This window comes from Aquarana catesbeiana, linkage group LG02, assembly GCF_042186555.1.
Source record: "Aquarana catesbeiana isolate 2022-GZ linkage group LG02, ASM4218655v1, whole genome shotgun sequence".
NCBI classification, from domain to species: Eukaryota; Metazoa; Chordata; class Amphibia; order Anura; family Ranidae; genus Aquarana; species Aquarana catesbeiana.
In genome coordinates, this window is record NC_133325.1 from 757,829,311 (window position 1) to 757,848,727 (window position 19,417).

General features: G+C 41.0%; 1 protein-coding gene across 3 annotated transcripts in view; it reads left to right on the forward strand.

The window, feature by feature from the left end:
• MORC3 (MORC family CW-type zinc finger 3) overlaps positions 1-19,417 on the forward strand; it is a 114,210-nt gene that overhangs the window by 23,042 nt on the left and 71,751 nt on the right. For 2 of the 3 annotated variants that reach the window (XM_073617192.1, XM_073617193.1), the window contains exons 2-3: positions 10,112-10,184; positions 18,501-18,633. In XM_073617192.1, the coding sequence (XP_073473293.1) occupies positions 10,112-10,184; positions 18,501-18,633 (206 nt within the window). Of the gene's footprint in view, positions 1-10,111; positions 10,185-14,818; positions 15,002-18,500; positions 18,634-19,417 lie in introns of those variants that run through there. The other variant, XM_073617194.1, reaches the window with a different exon arrangement.

Here is a 19,417-nt window from a genome sequence, read left to right on the forward strand (position 1 = left end):
CTGTGCGTGAAAATCCCAGTAGATCAGCAGTTTTTGAAATACTCAGACCAGGCTGTCTGGCACCAACATCCATGCCAAGTTCAAAGTCACTTAAATCCCCTTTCTTCCCCATTCTGATGCTCGGTTTGAACTTCAGCAAGTTGTCTTCACCACATCTAGATTCCTAAATGCATTGAGTTCCTGCCTTGTGATTGGCTGATTAGCAATTTGTGTTGCCAAGCAATTGAACAGGTGTACCTAATAAAGTGACTAGTGAGTGTATATAGACGATTAAAAGGCTTCTTATTGCTAAGTTAACAAGTTAAAACTTACAGGAGTCGCATTATCATTTGTGCCAAAGGTCCGCTGAAAAAAAAATATTAAAAGCCAGCAGCTACAAATACAGCAGCTGCTGACTTTTAATATATGGACACTTACCTGTCCAGGGAGCCCGCGATGTCGGCAGCCAAAGCCGATCCGTCCTTCGGCTCTCGGCTGCTGCCGCCGCCATCCTCGGTAAGGGAATAAGGCTTCACTTCCTGGTTCCCTACTGCGCATGCGCGAGTCGCGCTGCACGTCCTCTCAGGTCCCTGCTGTGTTCTGTGTCTCACAGAATACAGCAGGGGAGGACGGGGTAGGGGCCGGAAGCGGCGTAGGTCACCACAAGCGCCGCGGTGATCTATGCCAGGAAGTGGGAGCAAATACCTGTATTAGACAGATATCTGCTCCCTCCTCCCCCCTGAAAGGTGCCAAATGTGACACCGGAGGGGGGGGAGGAATTCAAAAAGTGGAAGTTTTTTTTGGGTGGAACTCCACTTTAACTTGCTATATATTTGTTGCTATCAAGGTAGATTGACTTTTGTAGAACCTGAATTTTTTTTTTGAAGGCTGCTGAGGAGTTTAGATTGTAGCTTTAACCTTGTTTCACACATATGAGATGTCAGACATCGCATGTGATTCGCACCGCACTGCTGTGAGGATCACATGCGATGTCTGTGCATTGCGATTTCAGCCATACAGTTGTATGGCCGAATGGCTGAACTTGCATTGGATTTGCACGAAAATAGTGCAGAAACACTTTTTTTTTTCTTTTTTCTTTTCCCAGTACTGGAATCGGCTTGCATGAGTGTTCACACCCATGTGATCCGATTCCTGTCCAAATTCACAGTTCGCACTGCGAACCGATCTCGGGGTGTCATTAACTTTTGTATTGACACCCGCAGTGGTTCGCAGAGGTCAGTGTGAACTGCCTGTGAGGGAGATGCGATGCAGGATCCGACACTGGAATCGTGCTGGTTCCCGCATTGCATATGTCTGCACCCAGGCTCAAGAAGATATCCTAGAGATAAACCGAGGTCTACAGGATACCTCTCAGTGTTTATTAAAGAGGAACTGCAGTCTGCTCACGTAATAAACACATCTTTGCCATTCTGAAGCTTCCCTCCAACCACTTTGCGTATTTTATATATACTGTGATTCTGTAGTTGCCAAATATGCTGCAGAAATCTCCCTCTACTGAGTCTGGCTGCATCCATTTTAACTGTGGGCAGCTGAAGCTGCTGCCTGTTCACTTCCTGAATTTACACAGACACACAGAGACACACCTCCAGCTCTACAGCTCTCATTGGCCCCGCTTATGACTCATCTCCCCTCCCTTCCTGGCAAACTCTCACTAGAGTGAGAGAGAAAGCTTTGCATGATGTCATAAGCCTAGGCTTTTTACCAGATAGAGGAAGTGGGCTGTATAAGGTATTTACTGGCAGGAAAAAAAAATTTTACTATCCAAAGTTAAAAGGGCAGAAGACGCCTCTTTTGGGGTCCCCCGCCAGTGATCTTGGCTCCTCCTTTTCTCATTGTGATCCCACAGCAAGCAGCGTGCAGGTTTGCTCCCGAGCTAGGTTCTGCGTCTCCATAGACTCACACATACTGTAGCTTGGCCTCCCGCTCCCTCCTTACAGGATTTGATTGTCTGCAGCAGGAGCCAATGTGTATGAGGCGAGGGAGAGACCGTAACGCTGATGCTCTTGTGCTCAGCGCTGAATTGAAAGAGGAGTTTCCCCGTGGGGGCAATAATACATTAAAGTGGATGTAAACCCGATTTATGAAATTTGAGCTGGACATATATATATATCTGCAGTGTTTTCTTATCTCTCTTCAAAGCCCTATGTCCTGTAGAGGTCTCCTGCTCCATTCTTCTGTTATCAGCCTAATGACTCCTGACAAGTTCTCCATCACATATGATAAAAGCAGCCTACTCTCTTTTAATCCCATGGTATGTTTCCAAGTATCCTTATCATCTAAATGGGACTTCATATTTTTCTTTTTTTAAGCTACAATTCGTTAAGTTTTATACCTACCCACAACACCCGCGTAGAATAGTTGTTCCTTTATGTTACTTTGTAAACTACACTGGTAATTGTATAGAAAGCATACCCTTGTTTTGTAAAGCTACGTTCCTATGCATCTACTGTGAGGGTGTGTATGTTCAGATGTTATCTCGTTTACGTTATTTATGATGACTCTCGTGTGTTGATGTACTAACTTTATCTCCTCTGCTAAAAAAAAAAAAAAAACAAAAAAAAAACAGTTAATATAAAAAATTATTTTACAAGATAAAAGCAGCCTGAATTTTGTGTTGGGGAGGAAGCTATAAATAAGCAGAGCCCTGAACTATTCAGTGATCAGCTCTGAAAGTCTCTACCTATGAGAAGAGGGGGTGTGGTGCCTTTCCTCCAATCAGCTGTCTTAGCTGTATGCCCAAGCTTTACTACAGTACTAACCAGGAAGAGAAAATCTCCTAACATGATCTGAGCTTTCTAAACAGTATATAAAGGTGAAGACAGCAGATATACATGTAAAACTTATGTTAGAGAGATTTGTTTCATCCCTGTGTATCATCTGAGGCTGCTCACTTCACTGGGTATATGTGAGGGTTTACATACACTTTAGGTAAAAAATAAAAATAAATCTTAAGTCTTTAGAGCCACTTTAGGTTATCTTGATGTAATTTGCATAGACCACATATATATATATATATATATATATATATATATATATATATATATATATATATATATATATATATATATATATATATATATATATATATATATATAAACATTATCGATTTTCACTTGAGCACCATTCGGAGAGAGAGGAAGTGAAATAAGTGGTTTCCTTTATGAGATTTATGGACTTCTGCTAATTGGATAGCATGCTCGTAACCACTTCAATACAGGGCACTCCCCCCCCCCCCCCCTTCCTGCCCAAGCCAATTTGCAGCTTTCAGCGCTGTCGCTGTTTAAATGACAATTGCGCGGTCATGCTACACTGTACCCAAACAAAATTTTTATAATTTTTGTTCCCACAAATAGAGCTTTCTTTTGGTGGTATTTGATCACTTCTGCTGTTTTTATTTTTTCCTAAACAAAAAAAGACCGAAAATAAAAATTTTTCTTTAGTTTCTGTTATAAAATTTTGTAAATAAGTAAGTTTTCTCATTCACTGATTGGCACTGATGAGTGTGGATGAGGTGGCACCGATGGGCACTGAGTGGCACTGATTGACACTGATGGACATCACTGATTAGGAGGCACTGGCAGGTATTGCTGGTGGGCAATGATCTGTATGCGTGGGCACACATTGGCACCCATGGTGGCCACCAGGGATGCCGTACCTGGTGGTCATCAGTGGTGGCCGGTCCTGGTGGCATCCCCGGTGGGCATCCGCGGGGGGCTGTGCTAATAAACAATCGGCACAGGTCCCCCCCCCACCCCCTGTCAGGAGAGCAGCCGATTGGCTCTCCTCTACTTGCGTCTGTCAGACGAGAGTGAGGAAAAGCCGATTAACGACTCTTCCTGTTTACATTGGGATCAGCTGTGATTGAACACGACTGATCATGTGGTAAAGAGTCTCCTTAGGAGACTCTCTACCTAGGTCGGAGTTGCGGTGTGTGAGTGACACGTTGCAATGCAAGCCCCCCGGGGACGCGCAGCGGCTTGTTATCCTGATAACGTCATATGACGTCTGGTCAGGATAACGCAACCACTTTGCCGCCATCATTTCGCTATATGGAGGGCGGCAAGTTGTTAAAAGACGCTGTCATTAAACCACACTTGGCTCAATATATCTGACAAAGTGTGCATTAAAGCAGAGTTCCATCCAAAAATGGAACTTCCGCTTTAAATGAAGGTGACCCCACATTTGGCATGTCATGTTTTTGGGGGGGGGAAGCGGGTACCCTCTTTAGGGGCATCCAGCTCCCACTTCCTCCTCCTGGCTCCGCGGAGCCGTAAGGAAGTTTACCTCTCCCCCTCCCTCCGTGCAATCTTCTGGGACACGTCACTGGTCCCAGAAGATTGCCTGGCCAACCGCAGCGCGGCACGTGCCCGGCTGTCAAGCCACAGCCAGACGCCCACAGTCACAATGCCGGCACCGAGGAGAGGAGCGAGGCTTCGTTCACCCGCATCGCTGGACAATGAGACAGGTGGGTGTCCAATTATTAAGTCAGCAGCTACACTTTTTGTAGCTGCTGACTTTTATATGGGTGTTAGTCTGCTTTAAGTAGTAATTGTACCTACATATACATTGCATCTCTTCTTTAAAATAAAATTAGGCTGATTAACAAAAAAAAAACTGCTGGCAGGTGAACTTTTATTGCAGAACAGACTGTGTTTCTCTTCTGCAATAAAACTCCTTTTCTGCCTACCAGCAATGTTCTTTTAATTGTACAACAAAAACCATAGTTAAATGTACAATCTCATTATGCCTTGTGTTGAAGGATGTGTAGTATGCCGCAGGTGTGTGGAAGTATTTTTTATTTTTTTATGTTTATGTTCCAGCAGATACTCCATTAATGCCAATTATTCTAACTAGATCTATATTTCCAGAGGACAACATTTTACAATTAGCATATTAAACAGAAATTATGATTTTATAGACCCCAAGTATGATATGAATTCTGTGTATGCGTTTTAGAAGATGTAATGTGTCACATCAGCATTCTGCCCCTCATAATATATAGGCATGTTAGGTCTATATTTGTATAGCGAGAAAAGACAATTCCCCTGAGTGGACTTTACCGGCACTTGCTAACAAATATTGGATAGTGAGTACGTATACCAGAGTATGTAAAGTAAAAAGATTTTTATTTAAACATAGCATAGATTAAAAACATATTACAACATGTATTCAACGGAACATAGTATAGAGACAGTAGATGACAATGTTGTTGCAGAACAATAAATTGTACGAGGGCTCTTGTTCACACCCAACGCGTTTCGGAGTAATTACTATTTTTATCCTTCAGGGATGTAGCAAAAAAAAGCACTTCGTCTAGAGTGGTTAAAATATAACATAGTGAGTGGATTATCATAACATGTAAGTGTAGATATGTTTTAGTCAATCTATGTAAATCACTCACTTCAGATATGTTACGTTGAATTACTTTAAAACTTTCAAATTAGGATAGCATTGGACGTTATTGCTGGTGTAGTTGTTATCATAGGGACACAATGGTTATCATTAGTTGGTATTATTTGTTGAAAATGCCCTTGACTGGGACATACAATCTCACCAACCCCCGTCCCTCCCGGGCGCGTGCAGACCAGAGCAATGTGCTGAGGCAAGATGAGAGGAAACCCCTAGAGGTAGAATAATGTACATAAAGTAAGTATTTGTAAGTATAATTTGAACAATAGTTGAGAGTAAAAATAATATTTTCTGATATGAAGAGATTATGTGTCAACAATTTAGTGGAAACTGTAAAAAAAAAAATTGGGGAGGTAATTTTAATTTGTGTGATATTTCTAGGTAATGGTTATCGTATGTCGTTTACATGTGACATGGTGATATCACAGAATATTTTTAATATTGTTAGTAAGGCCCCTGGGGCAGTGGGGGCGTCGGCGGTAAAACAGCGCTATTTTTAGCGCTGTTTTACCGTTGTTTTTGCGGCTGTATTCGGCTGCTAGCGGTGCGGTTTTAACCCCCGCTGGCGGCCAAAAAAGGGTTAAACCCGCTCGTACAGCGCGGCTATAGCCGCGGTATAGCCGCGCTGTCCCATTGATTTCAATGGGAAGGAGCGGTTTAGGAGCGGTGAACACACCGCTCCAAAGACGCTCCAAAGACTTTTTTTACCGTCCTGCCAGCGCACCGCTTCAGTGTGAAAGCCCTCGGGCTTTCACACTGAACAAACAGCGGAGGCTGTTTAGGGGCGGTTTGCAGGCGGTATTTTTTGCGCAATAACGCCTGCAAACCGCCCCAGTGTGAAAGGGGCCTAATAACATATATGGACATATAATTTAAGATATTATTATTTTATTTTGTTTATTGATTAATGTGATATTTTTTAATTTTGGTTGTAATAACCATTCACATATAGCATAATGTTTATCCCCAAATATTTATAATAAAACATTTACATATAGCATGATAGTGTGTCAAAATATTTAGTGTTGCTAGTAGTAACATGTACACGTTTGATGGTTTGCTCTCTTTTTTGTTTTCCTTTTTTTGTTTGATTGGTTCTCTGCTCATAGAATATGATATACTTGCCACCACTTAAATAATGCTCGAGCAAACCCCCTCCTTTTTCTTTGTATATTTTCTATCACCTGTTACCTCAGAGTCTATAATGATGCATTTGTTTGCATCTAAACAATTTTTAAACATTCCTCTTTTTATACACTCCACAGGCTCTCGTCTGAGAGCTCAATAATGATGCATCTGATTATAAGATATGCGCAAACATTTAGTCTCCACGATTTACTTATTTAAGATGGCTGACACAGATAACTACTACAACTATCCTTTACACCCTAGAATAATAAAACAATAGCATTTAGCGATGTATAAACTACACATATATAAATAAATATATAAATGCATATATGTTACCACTAACAACATCAAACATTCGGGCATACCATCAAACGTAAAAATAAAATAATAATATCTTAAATTATATGTCCATATATGCATATATGTTATTACTAACAATATTAAAAATATTCTGTGATATCACCATGTCACATGTAAACGACATACGATAACCATTACCTAGAAATATCACACAAATTAAAATTACCTCCCCAATTTTTTTTTTTTTTTTACAGTTTCCACTAAATTGTTGACACATAATCTCTTCATATCAGAAAATATTATTTTTACTCTCAACTATTGTTCAAATTATACTTACAAATACTTTATGTACATTATTCTACCTCTAGGGGTTTCCTCTCATCTTGCCTCAGCACATTGCTCTGGTCTGCACGCGCCCGGGAGGGACAGGGGTTGGTGAGATTGTATGTCCCAGTCAAGGGCATTTTCAACAAATACCAACTAATGATAGCCATTGTGTCCCTATGATAACAACTACACCAGCAATAACGTCCAATGCTATCCTAATTTGAAAGTTTTAAAGTAATTCAACGTAACATATCTGAAGTGAGTGATTTACATAGATTGACTAAAACATATCTACACTTACATGTTATGATAATCCACTCGCTATGTTATATTTTAACCACTCTAGACGAAGTGCTCTTTTTTGCTACATCCCTGAAGAAGGATAAAAATAGTACTTACTCCGAAACGCGTTGGGTGTGAACAAGAGCCCTCGTACAATTTATTGTTCTGCAACAACATTGTCATCTACTGTCTCTATACTATGTTCCGTTGAATATATGTTGTAATATGTTTTTAATCTATGCTATGTTTAAATAAAAATCTTTTTACTTTACATACTCTGGTATACGTACTCACTATCCAATATTTGTTAGCAAGTGCCGGTAAAGTCCACTCAGGGGAATTGTCTTTTCTCATATATATGTAATTATTGGACGTGGCACTGCTCTTCTTGGGCCTGGGGAAGCCAATCACCCTATTTAGTATATTTGTATAGCTACTTTTTATGAATAATTTTATCACAGCAGAAATGATAGAGTATGATTTTTTTTTTTTTTTTGGCTCTGGTATCTTAAAAAAAAAAGTGCCTCAGAATGGTATTTGCTCAAAACATTTACCAGGCTGTATTACAGCCAGTTTGGCAGGGCTCATTACTGTCATTGCCTTGTATGGAGGGATGAGGGTGTCATTGTGTGCAAATCGACTTCTCCATTCTCGCCTCCATACATTTTGGAGTCAACGGATCTCATTATAAAAATAAACGTACACATACTGACCCCTGTATCAGCTTTGGGTCTTATTTGTTAGTTACCACTGTTCACTTATGTCTATTCTGTGCATCTGGAAGTTATGGGGGTGATTTTTGGTTGTTTTACTTGAAGCACTAAAATCTTCAGTTTAGTTAGTTAGACTCCATGCACACAAGCATTTTTTATAAGCTCAAAAAATACTAGAAAAAAATGCTGGATGAAAAATGCTGATAATAGCATTTTTGTGTCTGCTTCTTCTAGCGCTTTAGCAGCTTTTAGGAGTGTTTGTGTTTTTATTTGCGTTTTTACAGTACATGAAGAAAGAACACTTAAAAAAAAAAGCTCTTAGGAGTGTTTTAAGGTGTTTTTTGATGGAAAAACATTTTTTTCCTGCTCCTAGATGCTGAAAATGGAGCTCCGCCCAAAAGGGTAAGTTACTCTTATCTGTCTCCTCACCCCAACCCTCCCCCTCCACTGCCGAATTTGGCACCTCTTGGGGGGGGGGGGGGGGAGCAGGTACCTGGTTTTGACAGGTACCTGCTCCCCACTTCTGGCTGAGTTCTGCGCGGCAAAACTCTGCCAGAATTTCATCCTCCATCCCCCGCAGCCGGCCCAATCGGGGAGCGCAGCGCGCTTCTCACATGTGCAGTAGGGGACCGGCTGTGAAGGTGCACAGCTTCACTGACTGTTTCTCATAGTGGAGATGGTGGCGGCAGCAGCACCCGATAGCTGATTGAAAAATCAGCTTGGGTGAAGACACTGCTGGATCCCTGGACAGGTAAGTGTCCTAATATTAAAGGTCAGCAGCTACAGTATATGTAGCTGCTGACTTTTTAAAAAAAATTCTGCAGGAGCCTGGAGCTCCTCCTTGAAGCTAAAAAAAAAACACTAATTGCCTTAGCGTGCATGGACACATAGGATAACACTGTTAAGCTTCTAGGAGCTTAAAATGCTAGTGTGCATGGGGCCTTGTTAGGATTACATACATCCTTTACTGTTGAATGTTGGTTTATATTGGCTATGGTTTTAAATTTTGGAGTTACAAGATGTTTTTTGGGAGTGATACTAGAATGATGTCGTGGTAGGCCTTCTACCAGAATATGCAGCTTGAACCAATTGCAATGAGGCCCAGACAAAGCCGGCAAACTCAAACTGTCACAATAGAGCTGCACAGAGCGGTACACATGCTGCGATGCATTGCGGCCTCTGCGTTGTTAACTTGGGTGCACAGTTTGACCAACAGCACCATTTGTCAAGCTCACACTTTTGCGTTCAATAGGGTCACACCGCCACTGCGTGCATTGCACAAACAATATTACGCCTCCTCACCGCCTGTCAGATTTCCTCTGGGAATGCGATTCAAACCTTTAGAGGGCACGGAAATGGGAAAGAGCCCTTAGATTGTTAGCACTGGAAGGCGCTCAATTTGTTGGGCCCCATTCACACACAGTGCAGTTATTTTGCGCTGGATGAACACAAGTTATTACTAGGACACATAAAAAACAATGGTTTTGTGTGTGTCACGTTCGCATGGCAACGTGGCACAGAGGTGTGGTGCTGTGAGAAAGTACAGATATGTTGCATTGTGTCACAGCGCAACACACCCTGCTATGCAGGGACATGAATGAACTGTCACTTTATTTGAAGTGCACAAAGTTGACAAAAAGGGATTCACTGAGACGTGCATCATAATACCCCCACTCACTGGATCTTACACCAACCAAAACTGACCGCTGCCTGCACACAAAACTGAAGCATTTCGTGTGTGGGAAGTGTGAACAGGCCCTAATTGTTCAAAAGAAGAATTGGATTGTATTTTTGGTGTATTGATACATTTTGTTTATGACTCGAAAAAAAATGTTAAATTTGTGTGTGTAAATTTGTGCAGGCAGAGTCATGGATGGTTCTCTTTTTAACTTGTTTATATAGTGAAAATTTACAATTAACATATTCCTTTCTTCTTTTTTTTTTCTCAGTTGTGCCCCAAATTTCTGCATACTAACTCCACGAGTCATACTTGGCCTTTCAGTGCTGTGGCAGAACTTATAGGTATGTTGTTTTCTTTAAATTTTGTCTGTTTATAAATATAAGGGAAAAAAAAAACCTTTTAGGGCTTACTTCGACCTCAACACACATTAAAGCACCTACGGCTTCAACATGCTTTTTTTTGATGCTTCGGTGACGCTTCTTTAAAGCCTTAGGGCTCCTTTACACTTGCTTAAAAAATGGCTTTGAACACTTCTTTTTTTAAAGCTCTCTGAACACCAGTCAAAGCTCATGTCGCTAAATAAAATGGTAAGCTTGCAGTGCTGTTTACACCTTGCTTTTGCTTCAAACATTATAACCTCATGTAGCTTTAGTGGTGCTTCAAAGCCTCCATAGAAGTCTGACGAAACTTGCTTGAAGCACCTTTTTAGCTTTTGAGAGTCTTTAATTCAGTTTTAGCTTCACTTTGTTTTGGGGGTATTGCAAATATGAGATATCAACACACAGGACGTCTGCCAAGCTTCATAAAAGCTTCAAAAAAGCATCACAGAAGCATCAAAAAAGCATGTTGAAATACCTTCTTACCTACTTATTTTCAGTAAAAACTTACATAAAAAAGTAGTGTATGTATGTATGTGTGTGTGTGTATATATATATATATATAGATAGATAGATAGATAGAGAGAGATATAGATAGATATCTATCTATCTATATATATATATATATATATATATATATATATATATATATATATATATATATATATATATATATATATATATATATATATATATATATATATATATATCTATATAGATATAGATATAGATATATATAGATATATAGATATAGATATAGATATATAGATATCTATATATATATATATATATATATATATCTCATAAGTTCACATACCCTGGCAGAATTTATGATTTCTTGGCCATTTTTCAGAGATTATGAATAACACAAACTTTTCGTTCACTCATGGTTAGTGTTTGGCTGAAGACATTTATTAATCAACTGTATTTACTCTTTTAAAATCATAATAAAAACAGAAACTACCCAAATGACCCTGATCAAAAGTTTACATACCCCAGTTTGTAATACTGTGTATTGCCCCTTTAACATTGACGGCTTGAAGTCTTTTGTGGTATTTGTGGATGAGGCTCTTTATCTTCCCAGATGGTAGAGCTGCCCATTCCTCTTGGCAAAAAGCCTCCAGTTCCTGTAAATTCTTGGGCTGTCTTGTATGAACTGCATGTTTTGAGATCTCCCCAGAGTGGTTCAATGATATTGAGGTCAGGAGACTGAGATGGCCACTCCAGAACCTTCACTTTATTCTGCTGTAGACAATGACAGGTCGACTTGGCCTTGTATTTTGGATCATTGTCATGTTGGAATGTCCAAGTACGTGCACAGCTTCCTGGCTGATGAATGCAAATGTTCCTCCAATATTTTTTGATAACATACTGCATTCCTCTTGCTGTCAATTATGACCAAATTTCCTGTGCCTTTGTAGCTCACACATCCCCAAAACATCAGCAATCCACTTCCGTGTTTCACAGTAGGAATGGTGTACCTTTTCATCATAGGTCTTGTTGACTCCTCTCCAAATGTAGTGTTTATGGTTGTGGCCAAAAAGCAAAATTTTGGTCTCATCACTCCAAATGACTTTGTCCCAGAAGGTTTGAGGCTTGTCTCTGTGCTGTTTGGCGTATTGTAAGCGGGATACTTTGTGGCATTTGCGTAGTAATGGCTTTCTTCTGGCGACTCGACCATGCAGCCCATCTTTCTTCAAGTGCCTCCTTATTGTGCTTCTTGAAACAGCCACACCACATGTTTTCAGAGAGTCCTGTATTTCACCTGAAGTTATTTGTGGGTTTTTCTTTGCATCCCGAACAATTTTCATGGCAGTTGTGGCTGAAATTCTAGTTGGTCAACCTGACCGTGGTTTGGTTTCAACAGAACCCCTCATTTTTCACTTCTTGATTAGAGTTTGAACACTGCTGATTGTCATTCTCATTTCCTTGGATATCTTTTTTTATGTCCCTTTCCTGTTTTATACAGTTTAACTACCTTTTACCACAGATCCTTTGACAATTCTTTTGCTTTTCCCATGACTCAGAATCCAGAAACATCAGTGCAGCACTGGATGAAAGGGTCTGTCAGGAGTCCAGAAACTCATTGGCCTTTTATACACACTATTTACAAGCAAACAGATCACAGGTGAGGATGGTTACCTGTAATAGCCATTCAAACCCCTTTGTGTCAACTTGTGTGCATGTTATCAGGCCAAAATCAGCAGGGTATGTAAACTTTTGATCAGGGTAATTTGGGTAGTTTCTGTTGTCATTATGATTTAAAAAGAGTAAACACAGTTGATAATAAATGGCTTCATCCAAACACTAACCATGAGTAAAATAAACGTTTTTGTGTTATCATTCATATTCTCTGAAAAATGGCCAAGAAATCATAAATTCTGCCAGGGTATGTAAACTTATGAGCATAACCTGTATTTATGTGTGTATGTATGTGTGTGTGTATTATATATTTTTTAAACCCAAGAATACAGGCATTACAACTTGTAGATTAGGAGTGAAACACCATACATGCACACTTTTTTTTTTATTTGGTTCACATTGGCATCATCCCGTACATATATGTGGGCAAAATTGGAAGCAGTAAAGGGACTTTGTATATGCCCATGAGAATCACAAACATTGCTAAACCTTCCAACATTTACTGAGCTTGTTGATTTTGTAGATTGATGAAAAAATTCACAATTGGTCTACACATTTCGCGGGACCCTTCGCTTCCTCAGGACCATATGTTACATGAATTGTTTTGTGTGTGTATATATAGCTCTGACTACACGCAAAGGAAAAAAGACAGTTTCCTTCTGTTCATGGTGTTTTTTTTATTTATATATTTACCTTTCTATCTGAGGTATGATTATGTTTCACATGGAAGTTTTTTTTTTTTTTTTTTTTTTTTTCTTTTTTTTCCCCAATGGCGATAGTTTGAATATGTGTTTATTGTATTCTTCTTTTTTTTTTTTTTCTTTGGTGTATATATGGTGATTTTGTTCCTTTTTCCTTTGATTGTAGTCAGAGCTATGTATACAGAACAATTTATGTAACATATATGGTCCTAAGGAAGTGGGGGGCTCCCTCGAAACATGTAGACCAATTGTGAATTGACTCCTCAATCTACAAAACCAACAAGCTCTAACTGTGGGAAGGTTTCTTCTTTGTATGCCTTTTAAAAAAATGTTTTCATTGCTGTTTTTATTACATGATAAAATAAAAATGTATGTAAAAATACATGTAAATGTATAAAAGCACTATCTTTTTTGCTTTTAAAGTCCTAGGCAGGTTTGTTGGCCGAGGAGGGAAGTCCTTGAGCTGTGTATGTCAAAAAGCACTAAGCTGTTGCCCCTGCAACAATTCAACAAGCCTTGTGATTATATCATGGAGTAATAAAAGCTGTTTCTTGCAACAGGATAAGAGTAAAGGAAATAACATAAATAATGCCAGGACATGATCTAGAGGTGTAGAGAAAGGATTAGAGGTACACTTGAGTAATGCCATAAACGTACACTTAAAAATTACCTTTCCCTAATACATCTTCCAAGACAGCACATGAGTGGCACTGCCCACTTAAAGCAGAAAACACAGGCTCTCCTTCAAACAAAAAAATGCCAGATCCCCGTTGACCTCAATTACTTGTGTTTCCTTGGCCTAGCAAGAACAACTTCACATGTAGTTCTTTTGGGCCCCGATGCCTGTAGGCAGGGATGCTCATCTGGTCCAAGTAGTTTTCCAGGACAGTGGATTTGCATACCTCAAATAAAGGTGGGCAGGAGACCTTCGGTTTCTTTAGGATAGAACTCTTGTCAAGTGGTATATTTTTTCCTTTTTTCCCCCTAAAGTGTCCCCTGTCTTGGTAGGAAAGTGGAGGAAGAGGAAAGTCGACCTCCCCATTGATTCTTGTGGTCCTAGTAGGCTCCAACTGGATAGATCGGATGGGTTGATGCCATTTCAGCTCAGCAGGAGCAGTGTCATTGTCTTTGTTTGGCCAGCACTCGGACACCCTCCATTCTGTTACAGTGGCTCACAAAATTTTTGATTTTTGTTGCCACGTAGACACACTTACTCTTTCTTCTCTAGTTTTGGTGCTCCAGATTTTTTTTCCTATTTAGAGATGCTCCCGAGCCTGTGCGGCTGCTAGTTGGTCACACGTGCAATCAGCTTCTCCAGTTGCAGTTTTCTGGCGACGCACTTCCACCCTTAAGGGGACACAAGGTGGTTCTGAAGGTTGGTCAAAGACATTACTTCTACCCGCCTTTCAGCATCAGAGGCTTACAGGCACTGTAATGGGGAAAACCTGGAGGTGTATGGCAGTAAAACTAATCCTTTTGTTTTTCTGCTGCTATGTGCTGGCAGAGCTGAATGTCGCACCATTTTATGATTAGAGAGGGCACTAGGTTTAACTTTGGTACTGATTGTAATACACAGTCATATTTATACACCCTGCAATACTACTGTATTGAGAAAGTAGAGCTAAGACTATGAAATTTGTAATCTAGAGGTTAATAGAATTTCTTAGTAAAGCCAAGTCCATTTCTGTGTCTTCAGTTGGGCTTTGCGTACTCGTGGGCAAGGCTGATGTTCAATTATGTTAATTTTCATGCAGTCTAGTGTTTAACACAATGCGTAAACCATTTTTCTCCCTAGCGTCTTTCAGGACAGCACCACAGAGACCTAGGATCCTCCCTTCACAGGAAACGCTACTACCTTCAACATTATAAAAAGCAGCCTCTCCACCATATCTCAGTTTTGGCGTTTCATCCACCTTGGAAACCAAAGCCATGGGCACGGTGAGGCTTGGCAGCATGGTACTTTTTACCAGGCCTATGGCAGTATTGGGGCCTGGCAAGGCTTCCTTAGGCTAGGAAGCAAGATTTCCTGATGTTTGTCCATCCCAGCTTCTTTGGGCTTAGCGAGTCAGCTGGGGGAAGTTTCGTCCTGAGGATGTAGCCAGGGGTGGAGATGCTGTTAGACAGGCCAGGTGGTGGGTGATGTCACTTGCAGCTGGGGGGGACTCCTGAATTCTGGGATTGCCTGCCTTTTTGACCCAAACTCTACGTGTGGTGACTCCTCTTGGTAGTCGGAGGATGCAAGGCACGGGTGGGGGGAATGGGGCTTGGCGAGTCAGCTGGGGGAACTTTCGTCCTGAGGATGTAGCCGGGGGTGGAGATGCTGTTAGACAGGCCAGGTGGTGGGCGATGTCACTTGCGGTTGGGGGGGACTCCTGAATTCTGGGATTGCCTGCCATTTTGACCCAAGCTCTAAATGTGGTGACTCCTGTGGGTAGTCGGAGGGTGCAAGACACCGGGGGGGGGGGGTGTTGTGAATCGTTTATTGATGAGTTGGTGAAGGAGCAGTCTAATTCTTAGTGTAGCAATCTGGTAATGTCCGTAAGGGAATTATCGGCTACCTTTTTGAGTCCTTTAGAATGCTGGTGGCTAACTTTTCTCTTCCACAGCCTAAGAATACACCCCCCGGCAGGCAGATCCTCGAATTGGAGGGAACTGAAGGCAGTAACGCTGGCTCTCTGAGCCTTCCAAGGAAAACTGCAGGGACAGCACCTGCTGACAATTCCTCCCGGGTGGCCTATGTCAAAAAGCAAGGGGGACCCAAAGGCTAACACTGTTGTTGCTGTCGTTGGAGCTGCTCAAGTGGGGCGAAACCAATGTAGGGTCCACTTCGGCAGTTCACGTGAAGGGAGAATTGAACCAGATAGCAGATTATCTCAGCGGGAAGCAGCTGACAGAGTCCGATTTGGGATTTCAATCTAGAAGTCTGCAAAGTTATCAAGTGGAGGTGGGGCACCTCTGTTTGCGTCAAGGGAAAATGCGTAAAGGCCACAATTTTTTTTCCCTAAGCAGATGGGAGGGGGCATTAGTAGATCTCCACGATTCTGAATAAAATGTGAATCACAATTTTTTTGCTTAGAATAAAGATCACGAAATCACGATTCTCAAAAAAACATTTTTTATTTTAAAGATTTGCAGCCCCTGTTTATTAGGTTATCAAACAAGATGGCAATAAAATAAGACATAAAACTTGTTGCTTCAATCAAATTTAAAGAAATGTAATGGAAAATAATGTAATGTGTATTTATACATTAAGAATTATGCTTCAATGTTAAATTTACATATACACAAACTTATATAGAGGATTAATTAGTTGGTAAAAATCTATAAGGAGCTATTCCCTTATGGTGTGGGTGTTACTTGATAAAGGAGGCCACACCTCCGAAAAGGGGTTGTCAATGCAACCCCAGCATGCAGACGTCTATCTTTTACCTCTCCCTGTGTCATGGTCTGCTTTCATCGCTGCTCGGTGCCGGCTGGTCTGGGCGTATGTGTAGTAGAGCAAACACATCGTAGCTGTGTCCTGGCATTTTACCACGGTCATCGGGTCTCGTCTCACAGATTTCCCTTACATCTTGCAGAGATGGCCCAGGAGAGGAGGATTCACTTATAAATACGCTGTTTCATTGCCTTTTAAATGTGAGTGCATTAGCTGCCAAGTGTTTTTATTCCTGTCTGAATAAACGGTATTACACTAGGGTGGATGTGTGCTCTTTTGTTTTGTTTTTCTGAATCGTAGAAATGCAGGATTAAGACTGTGGTGGTGGGGGGTCGAATCGAGATCGCAATCTTTTAATGATTAATCGTGCAGGCATTAATGGTGGATGCCTTGGCGCAACCGCGGGAATTTCCCCTGTGTTGAGCTTTCCCCCCTGTATCGTTGCTGCCTGCGGTTCTGAGTAAGTTCGAAAGCGGTGGGACCTCCCTGGTCCTCCATAGAGGGAACAGTCCCTGAGAAGAAAGTGTTGTCGGAGTAGTCGGCACCCTACTGAATAGTAGGAGGGAGGAGACCCGGTCCATTTACCTAAAGTTCTGAAAACTTTTTTTTAATAGGTGGGTGGCTGAGAATTCATTAGACGTGCATAGCCTAGTAACAGTTCTAGAACTCTCTTAGATGGGGGCTGATAAGGGCCTGGCTCTTAGTACTCTGAAGAGTCAGGTGTCGGTCCTTAGTGTCTTTTTGGAGAAACCCCGGACCGGTGATTCTATGGTGATCAGGTTCTTTAAGTCTGTATCCAGGCAGAGGCCTGCGGATGGGCACCCTTTCCCTAAATGGGCTCTTTTGACAGTGCTAAAGCTCTGATGAGATCCTTTTGAGCCATTAGGTTCCCGTGCCTTAAAAGATTTGACAACTTCTTCCTTTTTTTTTTTTTTTTGTAGCTGTTACAGCACCTAGGCAAGTTAGCCAGCTGGAGGCTTTAGAAGTCAGAGTTCCCTTTCTACTACAAATTTTTCCAGATCCTGTGACATTTAAAACGGATCCGGCCTTTTTGCCTAAGGTGGCCTTGAGCTTCCATTGGGGCCAAGAGATTACCTTACCCACTTTTTGTTCCGATCTTTTGTGTGACCAAAAGAGGAAGTTTTACATGTTTGGATGCAAGATGCTGTATTTTGCAGTATTTGGATAGGACTAATGTTGGAAAGACGAATTCTCTGTTATTTTCGGGGGGGGGGGAAATGGGTTTAGGGCCTCTAGACATACCCTTGCAAGATGGCTAAGCTAGCTATTAGGCAGGCTTATCTGGTAGAAGGACTGGAGGTTCCAGAGGGGATTGTAGCTCACTCTACAAGGGCTATAGTGGTGATGTACACAGAAATGGCTGGTGCTACACCGGGGTAAATATGCAGAGCCACAACTTCAGTACCTTCATCAGGCACTACAGACTAGACTTTGGTCTTGTCAGAGAAGCAGTCTTTTGGGCGTAATGTCTTGCAGGAGGTAGTTCTGCCCTAGTGGTAAGTGCTTGCTTATCCTCTCAGTGGTGCTGTCCTGAAAGATGCTAGGGAGGAAATAGGAGTTACACACAGGTAACTTATTTTCCAGGAGTATTTCAGGACAGCACCGATTACCCACCTGTTTGGTTGCAGCCAAAAGAATAGACCTTATAGCACAGGTTATATTTGTGTGGAGTTGCTCTCCAAGAACTGAGGTATGGCGGGGAGGATACTTTTTAAAATGTCTAAGGCAGTGTTTCCTGTGAAGGGAGGAGCCTAAGTGTCTCAGTGGTGCTGTCCTCAAAGATCCCTGGAAAAGATGTTATCAGTAAGTGTAACTCTGATTTTATGGAGTTACCTTACAAAATTGCTAAACACAAATGAGCTTTCAATTTCATGGTAGAATTGCAGGCTTTTTGCAATTCTAACTGCAGCTTTTTCTCTGCTGGAAAGGAAAGATTGAAAATGTTTTAAAATTACCACATCATTCTTTCATTGATTACAGATAATGCCTATGATCCCGATGTCAGCGCTAAGCAATTCTGGATTGATAAAACTGTTTTTAAACAGGAGATATGTCTCACATTTACAGACAATGGGAATGGGATGGATGTAGACAAATTGCACAAGATGCTAAGGTAAGTGTTGTATTCCATTCATCTTTCTGAGGACCGTCCAATATGTCTTGCAGAATTCTCAGACCACACTCCCTCCAAGGTTGTAGAGATGGTGGGGCCATATATGAATGCATGTACTAACAAATATACTGAGGGTATGTGGTTTGGGTTTTTATTGCTGCACCTCATTTCCGGTCCCAGACACACTTATCACCAGCAGAGAGACCATCACCTCTAATCTATGCAACACTTGATGGATTATACATTCAAAAATTTCATATATGTACATGTGACATTACAGCAGCACTTGCGAAGGGAAAAAAAAAGAAAGAACACAGTAAAACCATGATTGGAAGGTGAGAGATGTTTATAACATCTCTCACCTTCCAATCATGGGTTTTACTGTGTTCTTTCTATTTTATTCTCTTCGCAAGTGCTGCTGTAATGTCACATGTACATATATGAAATTTTTGAATGTATAATCCATCAATTGAGACCACTATGTGGCGTCAAGTTGTTATATATTTGATGTACCCTTGATGGTCCGTATTACATACGCACATATGTGTTTGTAAATACTTATGAAATTATATTTATTATAATGTCTTTCCTGTATGTGGTTTCTACCATTGATATGTTTTGTGCATCCCATTATGATCAATAAATATGTACTTTTATCCAATCACCTCCACTATGTCCATGGCCTCATTCAAAGTCCCAACCTTCCCAGTTTACTTTTGAATTAGGGATGGAGGCACACCACATATGTGTCTCACTGAAAGTCCCAAAATCCCCCTTCTCCTTT